The 19,488-nt window shown below is 38.2% G+C and overlaps 1 protein-coding gene across 11 annotated transcripts in view; it reads right to left on the bottom strand.

The window, feature by feature from the left end:
* Positions 1-19,488, bottom strand: part of MAST2 (microtubule associated serine/threonine kinase 2) — a 187,856-nt gene that overhangs the window by 68,224 nt on the left and 100,144 nt on the right. The window contains exon 1 of one of the 11 annotated variants that reach the window (XM_071436638.1): positions 14,537-14,659. The exons of the other annotated variants lie outside the window; for them this stretch is intronic. Within the exon in view, the coding sequence (XP_071292739.1) occupies positions 14,537-14,610 (74 nt within the window). The 5' untranslated portion in view covers positions 14,611-14,659. Of the gene's footprint in view, positions 1-14,536; positions 14,660-19,488 lie in introns of those variants that run through there. 11 annotated transcript variants of the gene reach the window in all.

Genomic DNA, 19,488 nt, shown 5'->3' with positions numbered 1-19,488 from the left:
GCTCTCTGCATATAGAGAAAAAGCTTTTAACAGATGTAGGAATCCTAGAGGAAATGCAGAACAAGAGTGATGAAGTTCTGGTAGGCACTAAAACAAAAAAGGGTGAAGGGAGGAGGTAACGAGCAGACTTCAGTGGGATGACCTCTCCCCCCACAAGTCACTATGACAGCATTTGAGCACCTCCTAAAGAACAGATAAATATGAAGGAAGCAAAGCTGGCTTTAAGCAGGGCTTAGTGCCAAAGAAATTCAAACTAGTCAATTTAAGTGTTGGCAGAAGCAGTTCCACTTAAAAAAAAAATTATTTCCTGGAAGGTTCATTTTAGCCAGACAGACAGTGCTCGGCTCAAAAGTGAGCTACCAGGCCAAAGATAATGAGGAGATCATATTGTTAATCCTTTAAGTTGCATTAATTATTATTTATTACCATTTGTGAATTCTTGAAACAATATGAAACAATTCTTGAAAACTGTATGTTTTCTTGCTCAAAAATTATTTCAATCTACATAAGAAAACAGGAGTAATAGGAGAAAGGAAAAGGGAAGAAGGCTGGCTATAGCTAACTTTTTAACTAGAAAAAAATCAGGTTTTAACCAGTCCAGAGAGATTTCAAGCATTATTATTTGTTTATAAGCCAAAGTTTTGCTGTTTTCATTAAACACAAGGTGAGTCCTGCCCTGAACCTCCTTTTCTCTCACAATTTACTATGGGTCTTGTTAATCTTTTTTTTTCTCAGATCTCACTTCATCATTTCAGAGAGCAAATCCCCTCCAGGTCTTCCAGCTTAGGCAAAACATAATTTTAAAAGCACAGAGTTTCTGTAGGGCTCAAAGCTGTAGGGCTGAGCTCCAGCCCATCAGAGCTCTGGAGGTGCTGCCCTCCCTTCCCTGGTCAAACACACACACAGCCAAACCCAAGTCCAGAAACCTGTGAGATCACAGGAGCACCTCAGTTTAATTCTAAAAACACATAGTAAAACGGATATCTTACATTGAAACAGCTGAAACAATGCCTTTGGATCACTATGGAAATAGAGCTTTTACTCTGTTTCTGGAGTTAACTTCTCTGCCTGCAGTAAAAATATCATTTGTTACGTGTGCTGAAGTGTCCCCAGCGCGCTCCTGAAACTGAACCCCGCAGGACATCGCACGGCTCCGGTAACTGGACACTGCTTTTGGACCCACTGCAATGTGCCCCTGAGGCAGCACCCTCGCCCAGAGTTATTTCTGAGCACATTTGGCATTGTACCTGTGACCTGAATGCAGCCCCCAGCTCTTCATCTGCACCCCAACCAGCCTCCTCCTCCTCCTCACCCACGGACAAGCCCAGGGCAAGCCTCTGAAATGGGCACCACAAGTGTGCCTGGTTTCATGTGCCTACTCAGTCTGAAAGAGAAATCAATGACTCAGTTTCAGCATAAATCGATATTTGATTCTTTATTTTAGCAGCTTACTCAGGGGACATCTTCAACTCACTGAGCAAAACTGATTAATGCCCAGGAGGCATCCGTGTAATGAAAGCGAGGGCCACAGAAAAAAACAATGTAAATATAAATAACCAAGCACCACTATCATGCAATTTCATAGGGAGGCTGGTTATTATAAATAAATAATGATAAGGAAGTTTCTCAAAATCCATCTGAATTTATAGGCCTTGAGGAATTTCTCGTAGCCGAAAATGCTGGAGTATGTAAGTAAACAAGATAACACTGATTGCATGAGCCTTCTCATTGACTTGGACAGAAATCAACTTGAAGAAATAAGATACTTGGAAAAAGTATAGCTTAAATGACATTTTGGTTACTCGTCATGAATGCATTTTATTTATATTAGTGATTTATCACAGAATCACTAAAATTAGAAAACACCTACAAGATCATCAAGCCCAATCTTCGACCAAAAATTCTAATTTTAGAATTTCTTAAACTACCTCAGGTTGTCAGAGTGCCAGATTAACTCCTGCACTAACTTCTTTCAAAACAGCATTTCAGAAGCCAAATATCAGACTTGGTCCAGATTTGACACTCCATTTAGTGACCTCAAATCCGTATGAATCGGGATCCAAATTCAGAGCAGTCATATCTACTAAAGTTATTTGTGGTTACATATTTTCCTAAAATGTAATATCACCTAACCAAACTTCACCAGATTCTCCTCTGATATTACAGAAGTTTGGTTTCAGTTGATTTGCTTTACAAAGAGTTCTTTATGAGAAACAGACATTTTGGAAATGAAAATAAGTATTTAAAATTTTTATTCACAATGACAGAAAATTTACAAAATCCAAAATCTGCATGTCAATGAATGCAGCAGCTGCACAGCAATGTTAACTAGATGTGGAAGTTATCGTCTTAATTATAGTAATTCAAAGATGGAAGCAATTTTGTAAGCTTTAGCACTACCAACAACAGGGATAATTAGTTCTCTAAAATAGATAAGTAAGCATCTGGTTCAACTGATTTCTTTTTTTTTTTCCACATTCAAGAATAGTTTAAGAATTATTCATCCTAGAATAACTGAGGGGAAAAAAGTGTTATTATTCATGGTGTAGGTTTGGGGGGTTGCACATTCCTACAATAAACACTTCTTTTGTTGTAAAGAAATACAATTACACACAGTTAAGATACGAAGGATGGGAGCATGAGTCCAACAAGCAACTTCTTAAAGGTTGCAGGCAGGGTCTCCACCACAACAGACACAGAACTATCTTCTTCCCAACATCACCTAGGAAAACTGCTTTCTATTTCCTGTCATTAAAGTCCCAGGAGGAAGGAAACATCCTGAATTTGGATTCCTTCCTGGTTATTTGGCCAGACTAAACAAGGAGCCTTTATCCAGTGCATCTCTGGACAATCTGTACCTGCCATTCACTCCTTTATAAGATCAATCCCTAACTCTCATGATCTTGAGACTGGATTACAGTATTCCTGTTTCCACCATCTTTTGAAGAACTTCAAATAGGATTAAACTTTGGAACTTAAATAAAAACAACAATGAAAACCAACTGCCTGAGTGCAGGGTCCTCTTCCACAAAACATTTCCTACAATTTAATTGCTACAAACACAGTAACAGATGCAAGTTGTTCAGCAAGCCAGGCTCCACTCAAATTTGCACTGCCCATCGTTTTGATGCCCATGGGACAGAATAAACTGGACAAAAAAAGAAGAGCACAGAGGAAAAAGATGCAGTCAGCTTTTGAAGTGTGAGTTGTACTTCTGTACAGATATCAAGAGAGTGCATGGGGGTAAAACACACAAGGGACATCATTTTCCATATTGCCACCACACCTCTCAGCCTGCTACCAAGCACATTAACCGAGGTGAACACAGAGTCAAGCAATGCAAGACTTACAAAGCAAGGAGTAAAATGGGTGCAGATGGTTCTTTTGTTTTAAGGAAAATTAACATCTTTGTACTTAGGAATTAACTTATTGCATGAAAGGCCATTTTCCTTTCATCTAAACCAAGCTATATGTTAGACAAGCTCTCCTACTTCATTTAGAGCTCGAATTGAAGAAGCAGCATCACCGCAAGCTAAGAAATTACAAAAGAAAAGGCTGGAATTGCCAGTGAACACCAAATTTATGTCTAATTTGCCTAATGCTTGAGGCTGGTGCACACCTGCTTACACCACTCTGTATAGTCCAGACCTTTTGCATTATTAACAACATAGGAACAACTCTGCAAGGCCAAACAAAATGAGATGTCACAACAAATTACAGTGACTGGTACAGCCGTTCTCAACTACACAAATCCACTTTATTCTGAACACACTCCAAGCTTATCTTTGTTTTAGCATAAGAGAACAAAAGTAAGGAAAAAATCTCTGATTATGGAAGAGAGACCCCAGAATAAATACAGACATTATTTAATGGGCAAAAACATAAAACAAACCTTCTCAAGCACTGCTATCTCCTACTTCAGTTGTGTTATGCATTATACTGCCATGAAGTTACATCACAAAGTGTGAAAGGCTGATTGAATGAAAGCTAAGCATAACTGCATACTTTCATTTCCCATTTCCTCCAAATCTATTATTAAATGCTTCACATAGCATATAGCTGCTTTTTAAATAAGTCTCTACTTGGCAATTCTCACAGAAGCTGGTTTATCACATTTCTTTTCCTCCAAAAAATACAAGCAAACAAATTCCAGAATGAAATGAAAAAGTGATTTTATATTGTTTCAAATCCTCTAACCATGGAGTGTACAATTACATACAGGTGTGCAATATAACAAACCTACTCTAGACATTCTCCCCGAAGATCCACCCAGGAAACAAAGCAAATGAGCTGAAAATGGAAAGAAAGTTTTTCATGTTTAATGCAAATGTTACATAAAATAATAAGAAAACTCATTTGGTTGCTTTGTAGCACTCAACACAATCAGTTCTCTTCATTTTGTTTCAGAGCATTTTCTTAGTTTAAGAATCAAAAAATGTTACAAATTAGCTCATTACCAGCTACCTGTGGTTCCAAAGCTCAGCATGAGGATTAATTACTGATCTAATTTTAAATCTATTCTAACAATACACTATTCTAGAATTAATCTCCAGACTGTCCAGGGAGTTGCATCTACTGCACAGAACACAGATTTTCACATGGCCGACCAGTAGAGTAAAAACCAGGGTGGCAACATTCTGAACAAAACTAGGATGTTTGCAATCTAATTATTTGCACATTTAAAAAATACAAGCTCTTAAGGTGCTTTCCTGAGCTCCACTGGAAAGGTTTTGCTCTGTTGGTAAGACTCATCTTCTCCAGCTATGGAGACCAACTGAAGAGTGCCAGGGTTTGTGCTTGCTTGGCAGAATGTTACACTTGTGATGTGCTTTCCTCCCAGCTGGAACTACGTCCCTGCTGTGGCTTTCAGACGAGTGCTGGGCCGTGCTTCCACCCCTGGTGCCTCTGCTATTTTGCACATGAGCCTCACTTACTGCCATCCTCAGCTCTGCAACATCAACTTCCTTAAGCATCACCCAGCATATTGAACTTGCAAGCAGCATCCAGCATACCAGAGCACAGAAAATCCTGAACAGAACACAGCACCACATCCGGAAAAATGTGCCAGAAGAGCAGACAACAAAGAGAGCACGTTGTGAGACAATAAACCCACTCCCCTGGCTCTTCATTAGCAACCAATTCCACACCATTTTTATGTAGCTTTTTGTAAAACCACCATCCCTTTTTCAGTTCTACATACCTTTTGACAGAAAAGCTTTGTATATATTTTGGATTTAACTCAGAAGCTATAGGGACCAAAATATCTGACCTTTTAAAAAATACCCAAAAAAACAAGGTGAGGTGCAACATATACATTACCATGCTTTGCACCACTGATACCTCAACACTCTCATTCCTCCTGTCTTTCTGACCCAGGCACTGCCCTAACCATCCTCTGCTATGAGAATCATGCTCTTTTATCTTATTGGGATTCCATATTGCCTTTCTTAACTTTGCAGAATTTGAATATATAAAAAAATATTCATTGATTAGGTAAACAATTCTCAAATTCATCCCCAGTTGCAAAGTGTAGTAGGTAATGACATAGATGCAGAAAATCAGTCTCCATCTGCCTACCTTACAATGATAATTTAAATTTATACTTTTGCTTCTAAACTTAGAAGGTGAGAATGTGCTTTCTATTTTCATCACCAAGACCCTCTCCTTCCTAAAGCCATAATGTTTCCCAACTCTTAGCAGTTTCTTACAAAATAAAACCAAAAGAAAAATATCAGCATCAATTTAATAAAATTTGAAAAAAAAGAACAGGATACTTCTAAAAGACAGTCCAAGGAAGAAAGGTTCATTTCCACAAGAGTTTGGTAACACCACTTTTCTGTGCATGTATTAAAATATGTATATATATGTACACACAAAAATTGAGCCTCTAAAGCCCTTCAAACAGAAGCATTGAAAACAGTTTGCTGCTCATGTTTGCACACACACAGAGATGGGAGAAAAATCCTCAAGAACATCTCTAAAAAATAACAGCAAAGCATGAGTGTACTAAGGTAGACTGGTAATAGTCCAATGGATATATTAGGAAAATACCTGGGCCAAACAAAGCTGCAATCTCAGTGGGCAGGCTACAAAACTTCTGACATTTGTCCAGGACTCAGCTTAGACAGGAAAATGCCATGCTCTGCCGGCCTGGACTCCACCAGGGCTGAGCAGAGCAGTTCCCTACCAGAGAAGACAAAGGTGAGAAGTGTTTGCCAAGGTGGTGCTTTAATTCAAAACAGATACAGAGAGAGAATACAGATGGCTCAGGTTGTTCCCTTCAGCTTTGGAAGAGGAAATGCTGCTTGGGACCTTTCTAATCAATGCACTCACTGAATGGCAGAGAGGGAAAAGAGGCTACTGAGATAAGAATCAGCTCTAAACGTCAAAGAAGGGGACAGACAGGAGTTGAAGTTCTGTGGACTTTGAAAATGCTCAGTGTAGCCACTAAAACTGGTGTAAATTCACGTAGAGAGATACATTGCAGTGTTGAAAAAAAGGATTCCGTTTATGTGGTCCTGACTCATTTACACAGACAGGTCTGTCAATAAACCATTGCCCTGGATAAAAACAACACACTTAAAAAGACATGAAAAAATTATTTACAAAAACACATTAGGTAGCTATACTGCAGTGTACATCAGATCAAATAAGCTGACTACTAAAATAATAAGATAATACACCTGCAGAAGGCATTTCCTGTTAATGGAGCAACAAAACCACCAAGGGCAGGAGCAGAGGGGGAGGCCCCGAGTGCAGATCCTGCCCTGGCACACAGAGCCTGCCCTTAGATCTGCAGCAAGGGGAAGTTTCTGGAACAATCAAGCCTGATTACATGTTAAACCTCATTCTTTTGTGTAAAGCCTGCTTGCTGAGCCAAATGTTCATTATCCAACAGCCATCAATTTTTCATACAAGGATAGCTGTTCCCGTTTAATAACTATACGAATGTGTACTACAAATAGATACACGCACAGAGTTTTGAAATTTTAGAGGACTGAAGCTGGAACAACCATCCACAAAACTGAGCAGAAGAAAAACACAAACATTAGAAGTCACAAGCTGACAGCTAAAGCTTATACCAGCAGTACATCCAAAGGATGAAGCAGCTCACCACTGCCAAGAAAAGGTACTTGTTTTAAGAGCTATTCTACTTAAGAAGGCGAAAAAGTAAAATCAAAATCAATTCCAGTAAGATGGTAGAGAGCAGTACGTACAAATATATGAATGTATCAAAAATAAATGGATGGTTGCAGTGATAACAAAAAGAAATAATAAAAGAAAGAAAAAACTAAAACCTAGTAAAATCAGAGCCATAATTTACACAGCTATTCAAAAAGCAGATATTTAATAAATGTACCTCATGTAAAATGGGATCAGAATGCAAGCAAAGAAATTGCTAAAAGCTTTTTGAATGCTTTATGTAGTTATTCATAACTGAAGGAACTAAGAACATGTGAGCATTATTTTTACAAATGGTGTCTAACAAACTCCAGCAGAAACTCACAAGCACAGGAAAACACAGCCCAAATTTTCTGTGAGACAAAGTGGGGAAAGATAGGGCTGTTAAATAACATTAGCCTATTTCTGTAAAAGTAAAAGATTGTTGTAAAATTAATTTCTGGGAGCCATGTATTGTGAATTCCCAGCATTCTTGCTGCCCTAGTTCTGTTCTGCACATAGTCTGAAACCAGCTTGTCCAGCAGGAAAACAAATGAGACCCATGAAAATTGCAGAACATACACAAATGAAGACACAGAGGAAGACAAATGCAAACACTGAGAGAAAGTCAGGTATTCAAATTCCATAGCAATCATGCCTAATTTAAATTAGGTCTGCTAATTGTAACATCCTAATTTACCATGCAATCAAGACTGGGAAAAAAAAATTACAGGACAGGAAAACACACAATGTACTGGAAATAAGTAATTTCAAATGGCACCGCAGGATCCAAGCTCGCTTCCTCAGAGAACAAAGATCCAGGGCAAAGCTGTTCTCATGTGTGCCTGCAGAAGATTTTTTACCTCACGTCACTGAGAGCCTCTGCTCTGGCACATGCTCACTGCCAGTGTCGCATGACACCAGAAGGAACTCCTGCAAGATCACACAGAACACGGCAAGTGACGTTTGCATCTTCTGTTAATTCTGAAGGAGTTTAAATTATGTGCTGAGTGCTACGTAAACACAGCAGGCAGCAATGAATATGGGGAGACATCATACTGATATACAACATTTGCTTCGATTTTCAGTACGTTACTAAGCTTTGTCCTCATATAAAACATGACAGTAGAGGCATTTTTGTGGAAAGATAGTGATTGATTAAGCCAACAATCTCAAAACACATCCAACTTGCTGCATAGCACTGCCTAAAATGATAGACAAAAGAGACTGGTATCAGGTGGCTTGGATTTCATGTCTGGCACTAGGACTCCCCTGCACAGGACTCGTAAGCATCCTCCTAAAACCCAGTTCTCTGAATCCTTCCACTTTTGGCTGACATAGAGCCAAAAATAAAACCCAAAAAACCACCAAAACAGACTTTAAAACTAAATGTTTAAGAGGCCTGGAATAACCTATGACATTTCACTACAGAAGTATGTTTCATTTTATCAGCAAATTACTCTAAAGAGCACAATTAGGTATTAATTAAAACATTAGGTATTATAAAGTTATTAATTAGGTACATTAATTAGGTATTATAAAGAACAATATTAGGTATTAATCTGTAGTCTTCAAAATAATAGCCAAAAAAAAGATAATTGGGCTATGAATGGAGAAAAACTATTCAGGGATTATCTGATAATTAGCTACAAATGTAGAATCAAATAACTTCAAAGGTGTTTTCCTTCATAGTTTGAAAATATATTTACTTGCTGAATATAGTAACTAAAATGGTGGCCAATCCAAAGTGTTGAGCATCCAGCTGAAAACTAAGTAATTTCTCTCCAGGTAGGTGTCTGGTGATAGAAGATGACATGCCAAAGAATGTATCTCTCAGTTCCTTAAGTAAGGTCTCCTTTTTATAAAAAAAAAAAATTGCTCTAAGGTGTACAGTTCTTTGTAAGGTCAACATCCAGCTGGCAGTAAAATAAGAGGAAACCCAGGTGAACCAGAGAACATCTCTTAGTTTGCTCCTGACCACAACTTCACACCTGTCCAAAGAAGAGGGGCCTGCAAAAGGTCACATCACGGCACGGGCAGGGGTTCCTCACATCCAGATACGTCCCCAAGTCCATCCCAGAGCTTTAGGCTGGTGGGCACTCAGATTTAAAATGCGCTTGTCAGAGACAAAAAACAGTCAAAATAAGCAGATGCACAGACTCTGTAAGGATTCCAACACCCAAATGTGTCGACTTCAATTAAACACAAGAACTGCACATTGCCAGTGATTTACTCTGTCTTATTTTCCACAGTAGATATGACCTGATCTGAGTGTCCTCTGTAAAGTCCAGGATCTCCTTTTTCCTCATACCTCCCCTCAAACCAGTCTCTTACCTCACTATTTCATTTAGCTCACTTAAAACACCAGTGCAAAATCATTTTATACTCAGCAGTCTCGTTCATGTGAAGGATCCAAATAATTCATGAAATTGTCTGCAATTTGTGTGTTGCTTCATTTCCTCACCACAAAGGTTTTGACTTGAAAAACTGGTTTGTCCTGGGCAATAGCCAAATGTTCATACAAGAGAGATTTGATCTGAACAAAAAGCTTTCAAGGCTCAAAACTTCAGTGTTAACCCTCTAAGACCCTTTCCCTGGGTTTTAATCAAGAGGGAATCTCCCAACAGTATTCAAAATCAACATAAAATATGATTTACACAGAATCCCACATAAACTAGAAAATACGAACAGTCCAGGTGGATTGCCTAAATCATTAGAAATGTTTGGGGGTTTTAGGAGGACCTCCCTTCCATTCATTGGACCAGCCTCTTTCATTGTATTTAAGTAGTGCAAATATTCTCTAATGGAGAGTGTATTGGAAGCTCCCCAAAACTCATCCATTAGTGAGCAAAATATCCATTACATTTCCATGCAATCCAACAGACTATTGTCATAAAGAGATTTTCAGAAGATAAGGTGGAGATCTTTTCTCCCCCAAGCAGTGTTTTTGTCCTAAGGCCATATTGAAATACCTAGCAGAAGTAATTTGAATGAAATTTCCTCTCCAATTATGAGTGTCAGATGGTCATTTAATATGCTGAGCTAGGCAAAAAGAATTGAGCTAAGTGTTATCAAAAGCATCAGATTTCCAGGTCTTTCCTATCCTTCCTAACATAAGGGAAATATTTCTTATGTTATTCATTTAAGCAAGGAAATGTGTGGTGAGACAGCTGTCACTTTAAAGTTAATTATAGTATAGACTCACATTTTTAATGCTAGCTTTATGTTACCACAAAAAAGTAAGTATTCTGCTAGCATCAAACTAATTGTTTTTCTTCAAAGTGACAATGTATATATGGAGGAGGTAGCATCCTTCTGACACACAGCTTTTAATGTCAATCTAGATGAATCAGCATAAAAAAGACACTGAATAGATTTGGGGGGGAAATGTATGGACTCACTGTCTAAGGTGGTCCTGTTATGGCAACTGAAAAGTTACCAGAAAAACACCAATGTCTCAGAAAGCACCATTTATGTGTTCTTGGCCACCTGATTATTGCCATTCACCCATTTACATCCCAGTGAAAGGTGGGTTCTCTTACTCTTTGTGACTATTTCAATAATGAATACCATTTTCCTCAGTTACCAAGGAACTGTTTGTATGAAATACAATAATTTCTACAGAATCATTGATCTTAGAGGTGTTTTGCTACTTAAAGATTGCTTTACACTTTACAAGCAGTTAATTCTTGTGATTTTAAGCAATTTTTGTATCACTACAGCCCTTTCATTAAAAGGAGAAGAGGAAAGAGCATTAAAGCATCAATGGCAATTGTGGATACAAATCCAAGATGTCCTTCCTCACAGAAATCCACCTTTTTTCATCTTCCAGAATTATCTTTCAAGTCACTTCAACACACAAATCTCCCATCTTAACTTTGCAAATAGAAAGTCACTAAGCAAAAGTGAAATCGTTAAAACCCACAGTCACAGCCTGCTCCACCCAGAGAGGATTAAAATGAAAAAATGAGGAAACATTAGAAATCAGCATTCTAAGTCAGTTTTACAAGACCAACAAACACTTGCACAATTCTACAATGCTGTTAATATCAAATTGCAAGAGTATATTCAAGATACACCCAAAGTGTAAAGAAACAAAAGGACTTAAATGCAGAGACATTTAATTTATATAAGTCAGAATTATGCTTTATCTTTCCATAATCCAATTTCAATTGGCAATGCCTCAGTAGAGCTGATATCAGAATACCAGCCCCACATGCCCTTTGAACCCTTTGAGGAGTTCTCATATTTCTCCTATAGTTTAAACTCATAAATATTTATACAGAACCAGTTTGACAGGTAAATGTGATTTATGTTTATGTCACCCCTCCCATGAGAAACTTATGTATTTACAGTTTGCTCTTGACTTTCTCTATCCTTCTGGGAATAGGCAGGAGAAGAAAGAAGGCAGCCACTTTGACCAGAGCAGCAGATGGTTCACTTTTCCAGAGCCATTAGCTGCGGCGAGGATCCCACCAGCTGCACGGAGAGCTCATTTCCACAAAATGCACCGAGCAGAAAGAGGAGTCCTCCCCATTTGCCTCCTAATGCAGGAGAAGCCATATGGGAGTCAAGCCCTCTAGGATTTTTAGTACATATCAGAGGCCATTATAGAGAAATGTGCCATAGCTCAGTAGTCAGAATACCACAAGTAACCCTTTCTTGCAATGTGAAACCAAATTAAAACTGAGAGAAAACCAAGGAGGAGAAGCCCTGAATTAAGAGCACACAAGCTATCACTAATGCAACGGGACTGTACAGAAGTTTTACAAATGGAATAGGGGAAAACTGTATCAAATACTTGTCACAGTAAAAAATTCTCTACTGCTAAACATGACCAAGATTGCAAAGTTACAGGAGAAATTTAAATTGAAATCATAATTTTTAAAGGAAGTGCACAAAGCAAACATTGTGCTTGGAAAGGGGGGCAATTAAAACTCAAAAATATTTATTTATTTATTTATTTAGTGATACACTACTCCATTCCTAGTGCCCAGATGCCACAATCCTGAGAACATTAGCACAAAAAAAACACCCAGGTCATGGCATTGCAACGCACTCCATGTGCAGTGACCACTCTTCACAGCCCAGAAACTCTCAGGAGCAGTCAGTGCATACGTGGACATGGGATTTCAGGATGGATACCCTGGCAAGAATCACATTATTACAGTGATTTATCACAATACTCCTCAGACCAGCCCAACCTGCCCACCCATCTCCCCCAAGAGGCAGGCAAAGAGCTGGCAGGCTGCCAGCCTGGCTCGGCAGAAGGTGATATTCCCAGCAAACTGTCACACATGCTCAAATATTTCATTTCTGAGGCTGGCTGAAGGCCGCAGTTTCCATCCTGTGCAAAATAGGATTTCCACCACATGACTTCATGCAGCAGCTCTCTGCTCTGAATACTCATGGTGCTGTTTGATCATTTTGAAATACCTAATACTCGTTTATGTGATTAAATCAATAAAAAGTCATCCCTTTTCCATTAAGATGCTCAGCGGATTTACAGATCAATTTCTTTCTTTTTGTACTTCAACTACTAACAATAAATGGAATTGAAAATTTTGACTAGGAGTTTTCTGACAAAATATCACACCTGAAACCTTGTTAGTATCTCTCAAATTGTTTCTGACCTTGATGTGTAATTTTAAATTCAAATTGGCACACTAACAAGATATTGAAAAACAAGGAAGGTTTATTTTTGTTTTGTGAGACACTGTGCGTGTCTACTCTCTTTGAAAGACTATTATTGCTGAATTTTCACAAAATACTACCTTTAAGACACCATCTGGAATGGAAGAGCTTCAGGACACCAAAGTTGTGCAAGCAGCAGTAATGAAAGGATCCAGAACCTGCAGGTCTAACACAGGTTATCTCCTTATGCACAGGTGTCCTCCCTGCTCACGTGCCCTAAAGCAGCTCCTGTGCTCCTGGCTCTGCCCAGCTCCCCTGGCTCCCATAGTGAGCCCGGGCTCGTTACACCAGGCTGCTCCCATCTCACAGCTTGGTGGCCAAGAGCACCTGAAAGCCAAGTCCAACCTACCTTAGCCTGTGGAAATGGAGGCACAGGAGAATTATTTGCCTCCCTTTCCTCTCCCCAGCCAAATTCAAGAAATCTGTAAGAAAATATGAAGCTTTATCTTTGTCACTTCTGTCACTCTATGAAACCACTCCTACAACTGCTCAATGGATGTGAAAGTTACTGCTTGGAGCACAGACATCAACACACAACCTGAATCTCAAGGAGCTCTTTTACTTTAAAAAACAGGCTGAAGGCAACAATTTTGAAAATAATAACATTGCTAATGAAATTCCTGGCAACTAAGATCCCTATTTATTCACAAAATATTTCTTCATTGCCACTAAGATTTCTAAAAGCCAGTGGCAGCACAGAACACAACCTCAATAAAATTTTAATCACAAATGTGGAATAATAACAAAAATTAAAGAGTCCCCCGAAATATTAGTTGGTAAGAAGCTAATCCTCTACAAAAGGTTAATATAATTTCTGATAGCTGATGAACAAAATTCACCCTTAGCCTAAACCAAAGCTTATATTCTGAGTCTTACACAGATTATTAACTGTATCAACAAACCAGCTGCTGCGAAATTCTGGTGCCAGCTGCAACTGTTTACTCATAAATCTGAATATACTGCTTTGGTCAGGATTAGCTACCTACCAGTCTTCCCAGTAAGTTTTCAGGCTACAAATGCTAAGCTCCACAGAGCACCTGATGAGCGATAATTATGTTGATATTTCCCAGTCTTGAAGGGACAACCCTGTACAGCATCAGATCCGATACCATTCATTAGTTCACACACTTCAATGGGATTTTATCAAAATCCAGAGAGCAAGGTAAATGCAAACATTCATCCTATTAACTGCTACATTAACATATTCACATCTAAAATAAGAAGAAAGATGCTAAATGTATTAGGCATTATTTAAAATTTAAGGTTATGCATATCTCTGTGAAGACCGTAAGTGCTATAAGTCAAAATATTTGCAAGTCTTTCATGGTGCCGCCTATTTCAACATAATACTGTTTTGCTACTTCAAATAATAAAGCAGCTTCCTTCCAGTAAGCATCTATCCATCATTTTGCAGAAACAAACCCCTTATCACATTCACATAGTATTAGAAGGAACAATGCCTTTAAATAAATACCTTTAAAAAGAACGAACGGTGGATCTGCACAGTATGATTTTTACAATGAATACAATTACAAATCATTCAGAAATTAAGAAATCATATCTAACATACTAGGAATATGATTCAATCTCTTAAAACAGGAAAAAAGGCAAGATTAAACAGTATTAAAACAAGTAGCTTAGAAAAACATCGTAAGAATAACTCACAAAATCCTTAGATTACCTTTTGGATCGTCTCAACATGCTGGTAGCAGGCAGAGAGAAATTGGACAGCACTGTCCAAAAGGAGTCAGACATGATCTTTAAAAGCTTTCATTGCTGGGAAAATACAGCACAATCAAGCCACTAGCAATAAATAAGGAACTAAATAATACCAGTGACAGAGCCAATGCAAATTCCCTGTAGACCTTGCAAGCTGTTCCATTAATGTGAGACAGGCAGGCAAGCGTACATATTGCTGCTGTTTCCACTGCCTCTGTTTTCTCCCTGCTCCATCCCTGCCTCCCTCCCTCCACCTTAGGAGGCAGTGCAAAACGAGATATTTATTCTCTTCCTAATGCACTTTAAACCTGGAGTTTGCTGAATACACAGCATACATGCTTTCTATACATCTCTCTGTGTTCATCTAATAACAAGCAAAATATTTTCAGTATTTTCAAAATCGTAACTGGGCACTGTTTGCAATCCTGAATAACACAGGGGGGTTTAAGCTGTGTCTGCACAGAAAGCACCACTGTCTGCCTAGTTTGTGTTTTTATTCTGACATGGTGGCTCTTCTTTTCCTAACTACATGAGTCACATATGGGGCATTTTGCTTATTATTCTTAATTAATCTTCTACCTTTAAACAAATCCCATCTTTCATCTTCCAAGTGGATTTTTAATTAAAAAAAAAAAAGCTTCTAATGCCTCCTAAGATCAGTTTAAAAACAGAAATCCATTCTCCCCCTGAAGTCAGCCACACCAGATCCACGTCAGTCACAGTAAACATAAACTCCTACGTGGCACCTGGCACCCAAAAACAACTCAACCAGCTGAATTTTGACAACAAAACACAAGCAAGACTCGTGTGATGCACATCAGAGGTTTCCCACATGCCCCCACTGCACATTAACCACAAGTTCACTATTCCCCTTCAAGCCTGTAGGACCTTCTTGCCATGATTTTGCTTTTTCTGGGGTTTAAAGAAAACCTCACTGGAGCTGCCTTTTTTTTTTTTTTTTAATTTCAGTATGCAATCTATTTTCTTTTTATTGTGGCTTCTTTAAGCACTTCTGCCAGTAAGAAAGCTAATGACGTTCTCATATTTCAGCCTTCTTGAGTGGCTTTTTATCACAGTCATGAGAAAGATGACAATCAACAGCTGGCACAGCCTTCCAAGCACAATACAGCCCTAAAAAAACACACAAAAATGTCTGGGAGAAAGAAATCCCACTAGATTCACTTCAGCTTTAAGAATCTCATGGAAGAATTAGATGGTCTTCATAATTTTCCATTAAATAATTACATATTTTTAATACATACATTAATCAGGAATCACAGTGTCTGATTGAGCAAAGTATTCCCTTCCATCTGGAATTCCAAACAGGCAAATGGGAGTTTTAGACTCTACATAACACAATTGTCTTTTCTAGTGCTTTTAAACATTTTTACAAAGTTAATCTACTTCACATAGTGGTTTGATTTCACAAAGTTAATTTAGAGTACAAGTGAACCAAACTCTGCCACTGTCTACTACTGATGAGAAAGAATAAACACACTCATTTTTGTGTCCCCATAATATCATATAGCAACCAAGTAGAAACTGAACACTAGCCTTTTGGAATTATATTCAGGATATTATGTGACCTTCCAATTCCAATAAACCCTGGTTTTGAAAAGGTATGAAAATTTTACTCTGTCAGCTAAAACATGAATTGAAATTCATGAGCAATAATGGTGGAATAAAAGTGTTCAGTTAACTAACAAAATAAACCTATCACAGTAGAAATAAATTCCTGACTGCTCATAGTTAGCAAATAAGATCACAATCAGCTAACACCCCTAAATCTGTATTAGTCACGCTTTTTACAAAAATGATTGAAAACTCAGTTGTTGAAGACATAGCATTCATTATCACTGTGCTCAGCAGCAGCACTTTCACATCTCTTGCAGGAAGGACACAAAAAGGAGAAGCCATTTTAGGAGAACATTTCTCCATGGGCATCAGTGACTGACAGCCCTACAGCAATGTTAATCCAGCTAAACCCTGTCCACCCTCTGCTGCTCCTGGGGAACACAGGGCACCCCAAGCAGGGAAGGGGATGGGGTGTTTGCTACCATCAGAAACTCATCCATTCACCCATCTTGCTATTTAACACAATTCTGCTGAGCTTTTACCCAAGAACTGCAAAAAGCACTTTGAGAATTACATAACACTGGTTCAAAACCAGCAGAAATTTCTTTTAACACTTTATATTCCTGCTTTTCAAAATGCTTGTTCCACATGGAAGTCACAGACTCTAATCCTGCAAATCAGCACCTACAAAGTGCTCATTTTGGGACCCAGAGATTCCCAAGAAATTCAGAGAATCCAAAAAAAATGGGAAGACACCACACTTGGAGATGAAGTGTTCTTGTTAGAAAAACAGAAGAACACAAACTGTCAAAAAGCTTTTAAAATGAGTCATGTCTTAAAATATGACAGTGTCAACATATGCAGAATTGTCTTTAGTAGAGACAAATATAGGAAGGATAAGGATTTTCTCACACCTACAATGACAAATGAAATCCTTTGAAGGAACTGCCTTACTGTCTCTGCACAATCAGCAAAACATTTTGGAAAATTTGGACCAGAAACTTCTCACTGATTCAAAAATATACAATCATATCTGTATATGAGAGAACATGTCAACAACACACTCACACAAATAGGTTACAAGATGAGTTTTCTATTTTATTTAACTCATAATAACATTAACATCTCTTTGTGAATTCCAGGCCCTGAATTATTCCAAGCCTGAAGAAACCTCTTCCTTTACAACATTCTCTCACTCGCCTTTCAGGATATTTCGTCTCCATCAATCTTGTTAATGCACCTTCCCTTCTTTATGCCCAACTTGTCCTCTGAAAAGACCACCTGCAGAACATTTCAGCAGCTCCTGTGATGATGGAGTATTTCTCTGTCAACCAAATGTACAGTTTCCAGAGCCCTCCTAATGACACTGCATCCACTGGACAGTTATAAATAGTCAGTGTCAACGACTTTCCCTATTTCTCATCTTTACCATTACCGACGCAGGACATTAATTAAGCCTGACATTAAATGAGAATGCAATTAGGCAAACAGTCCACATGAAACCCATTGCTTTCTGGACTTTTTTATAGCAGCTACATTTATCATTAAATAAATTTCCTTGGTATAAGATCATCATCTTTTAAATAAAATCTGTCATTTTAGAAGTAAGCTGAACTCCCTGAAAAGTCTGAAGCAGTACCAAGCAGATCAATGAGGTAATTTTGAAAAAGAATATCCCAAAGATCAAAACTCCTGTGACTGACTACATTTTAAGTTGACTATGTATCAGGAAAAGTTTCCACAAAGTACTGATTATATTTTTAAACACTTAAACCAGGATGAACCATGAAATAGTGCAGTAGTTTTCAAATTAAGATGAATTTCACAAGTTACACTGTGGTAAAGGAAAACTTATAATGGAAACCAGTTGAAATGCCATTGGGAAAAACATACCTCTTGCTAATTACACCATCACTTGCATGCTTACATTATATTAAGCTTCACATAAAAACATGATACTTGGGGACATAACTTTTTTAAACTGTCATTAGACTGAAATACACAAATTATTCACTAGAAATAACCAGAAATTAAAACCATTTTGCTAGCAAAGCCAAATTCTTTGGAGAAGTCACAAAATAAGTAGATACACTCCATCTCTATAAAGAGCATATTGACTGATTTTAAACTTTAAATTGTATGCCCAATGAGCCCAGAAAATTATTCCATTATAAGTAAGCATAAGTTAACACAGGTGAAGATACCTACTCTGTGTCACCGTACACTGAAAAGCGTGCAAGGTGTAAAAACCCCAGCAGAAAACTGGTCTTGCAATAGAGGGAAAGGAAAAAGTTCTTCATTTATGCTTTAAAAAACAAAAAGGATGGTTCCTTTAAAAAAAAAATTACATGGGAGATGTGTGTTGAGCTATTTGGGGCATCATTATTATTTGAACAGTGACCTAAGCAAGTGAAGAACAGACTGTCTTTGAGCCGCCTGCAATCGCGAGACTCCTAAGCAACAGTCTGACAGAAAACATTAGATTGGATGTATCTTCAAACTTCACTTCTCTATCGTTTACTAAATTACAAACCCACAGATTTCTCCCTTTTGGGGCAGAAATCACCAAGCCACCACCCAAGATCTAAAGAGCCATAGTCTTTTACTACAGTGGCTCCCAAGGATTTCAGCTGCTACCTCTGTATAAAAGGGCTCCCAAAAACATATCTGTGTGAGATTCAACAAACAGCTGTGGCCAAAGGTTTTGGGGTGAAAAACAACTAAACTTCCTTCTGATGTGTATTTCCTATGCAGGGAACAGCCTAGTGGTTGCACTAGTTAATGATTCAAAGGATCAGAAACATTCACTGAAGCAGCTATCGGGCACTGCACCTGCATGGAAGCTGCCAGCTCCTCATGTAACTTTAATTGGGCACAGTTACTGAACTAACAGGGGTTGCCATCCTAGAGGACAGCCTGAAATGCTATCTAATGCACTACAATATCACTGCACAGTTAAGCACAAGTAACTGCTCTGATTTCGGTCTAAAACAACTCATAAAACTGTACTCACTCAGATATAGAGGACGCCAACTATAGCTCCATCATCACAATCTTTTAAGTGAAGACACTACTAAATAAGTGATAAGTGAGCAGTGCTAAAATACCAAGTTAATTGTGCCCCAACTCCTATGGATATTTAATAAATATTCCTTCTCTGTATTTTTATTTACAAAAATATCACTTATTAGTATATTCATGGTCTATGCAACACTATCCTTCCCAAGTAACACTAGTAAGATGTCCAGCTACTCCAATATAACATAAGCTTAACATAATTTCAAACTCACAGACTTGACAATTGGGTTCAGATGCCATGGAAAGGTCAATTATCCTCTT

The sequence above is a fragment of the Agelaius tricolor genome, unplaced genomic scaffold (assembly GCF_023055355.1).
Source record: "Agelaius tricolor isolate 1412-34295 unplaced genomic scaffold, bAgeTri1.0.p SCAF_11, whole genome shotgun sequence".
NCBI classification, from domain to species: Eukaryota; Metazoa; Chordata; class Aves; order Passeriformes; family Icteridae; genus Agelaius; species Agelaius tricolor.
Note: the sequence above shows the minus strand (reverse complement) of the source record. Positions and strands in the feature narration are given on the sequence as shown.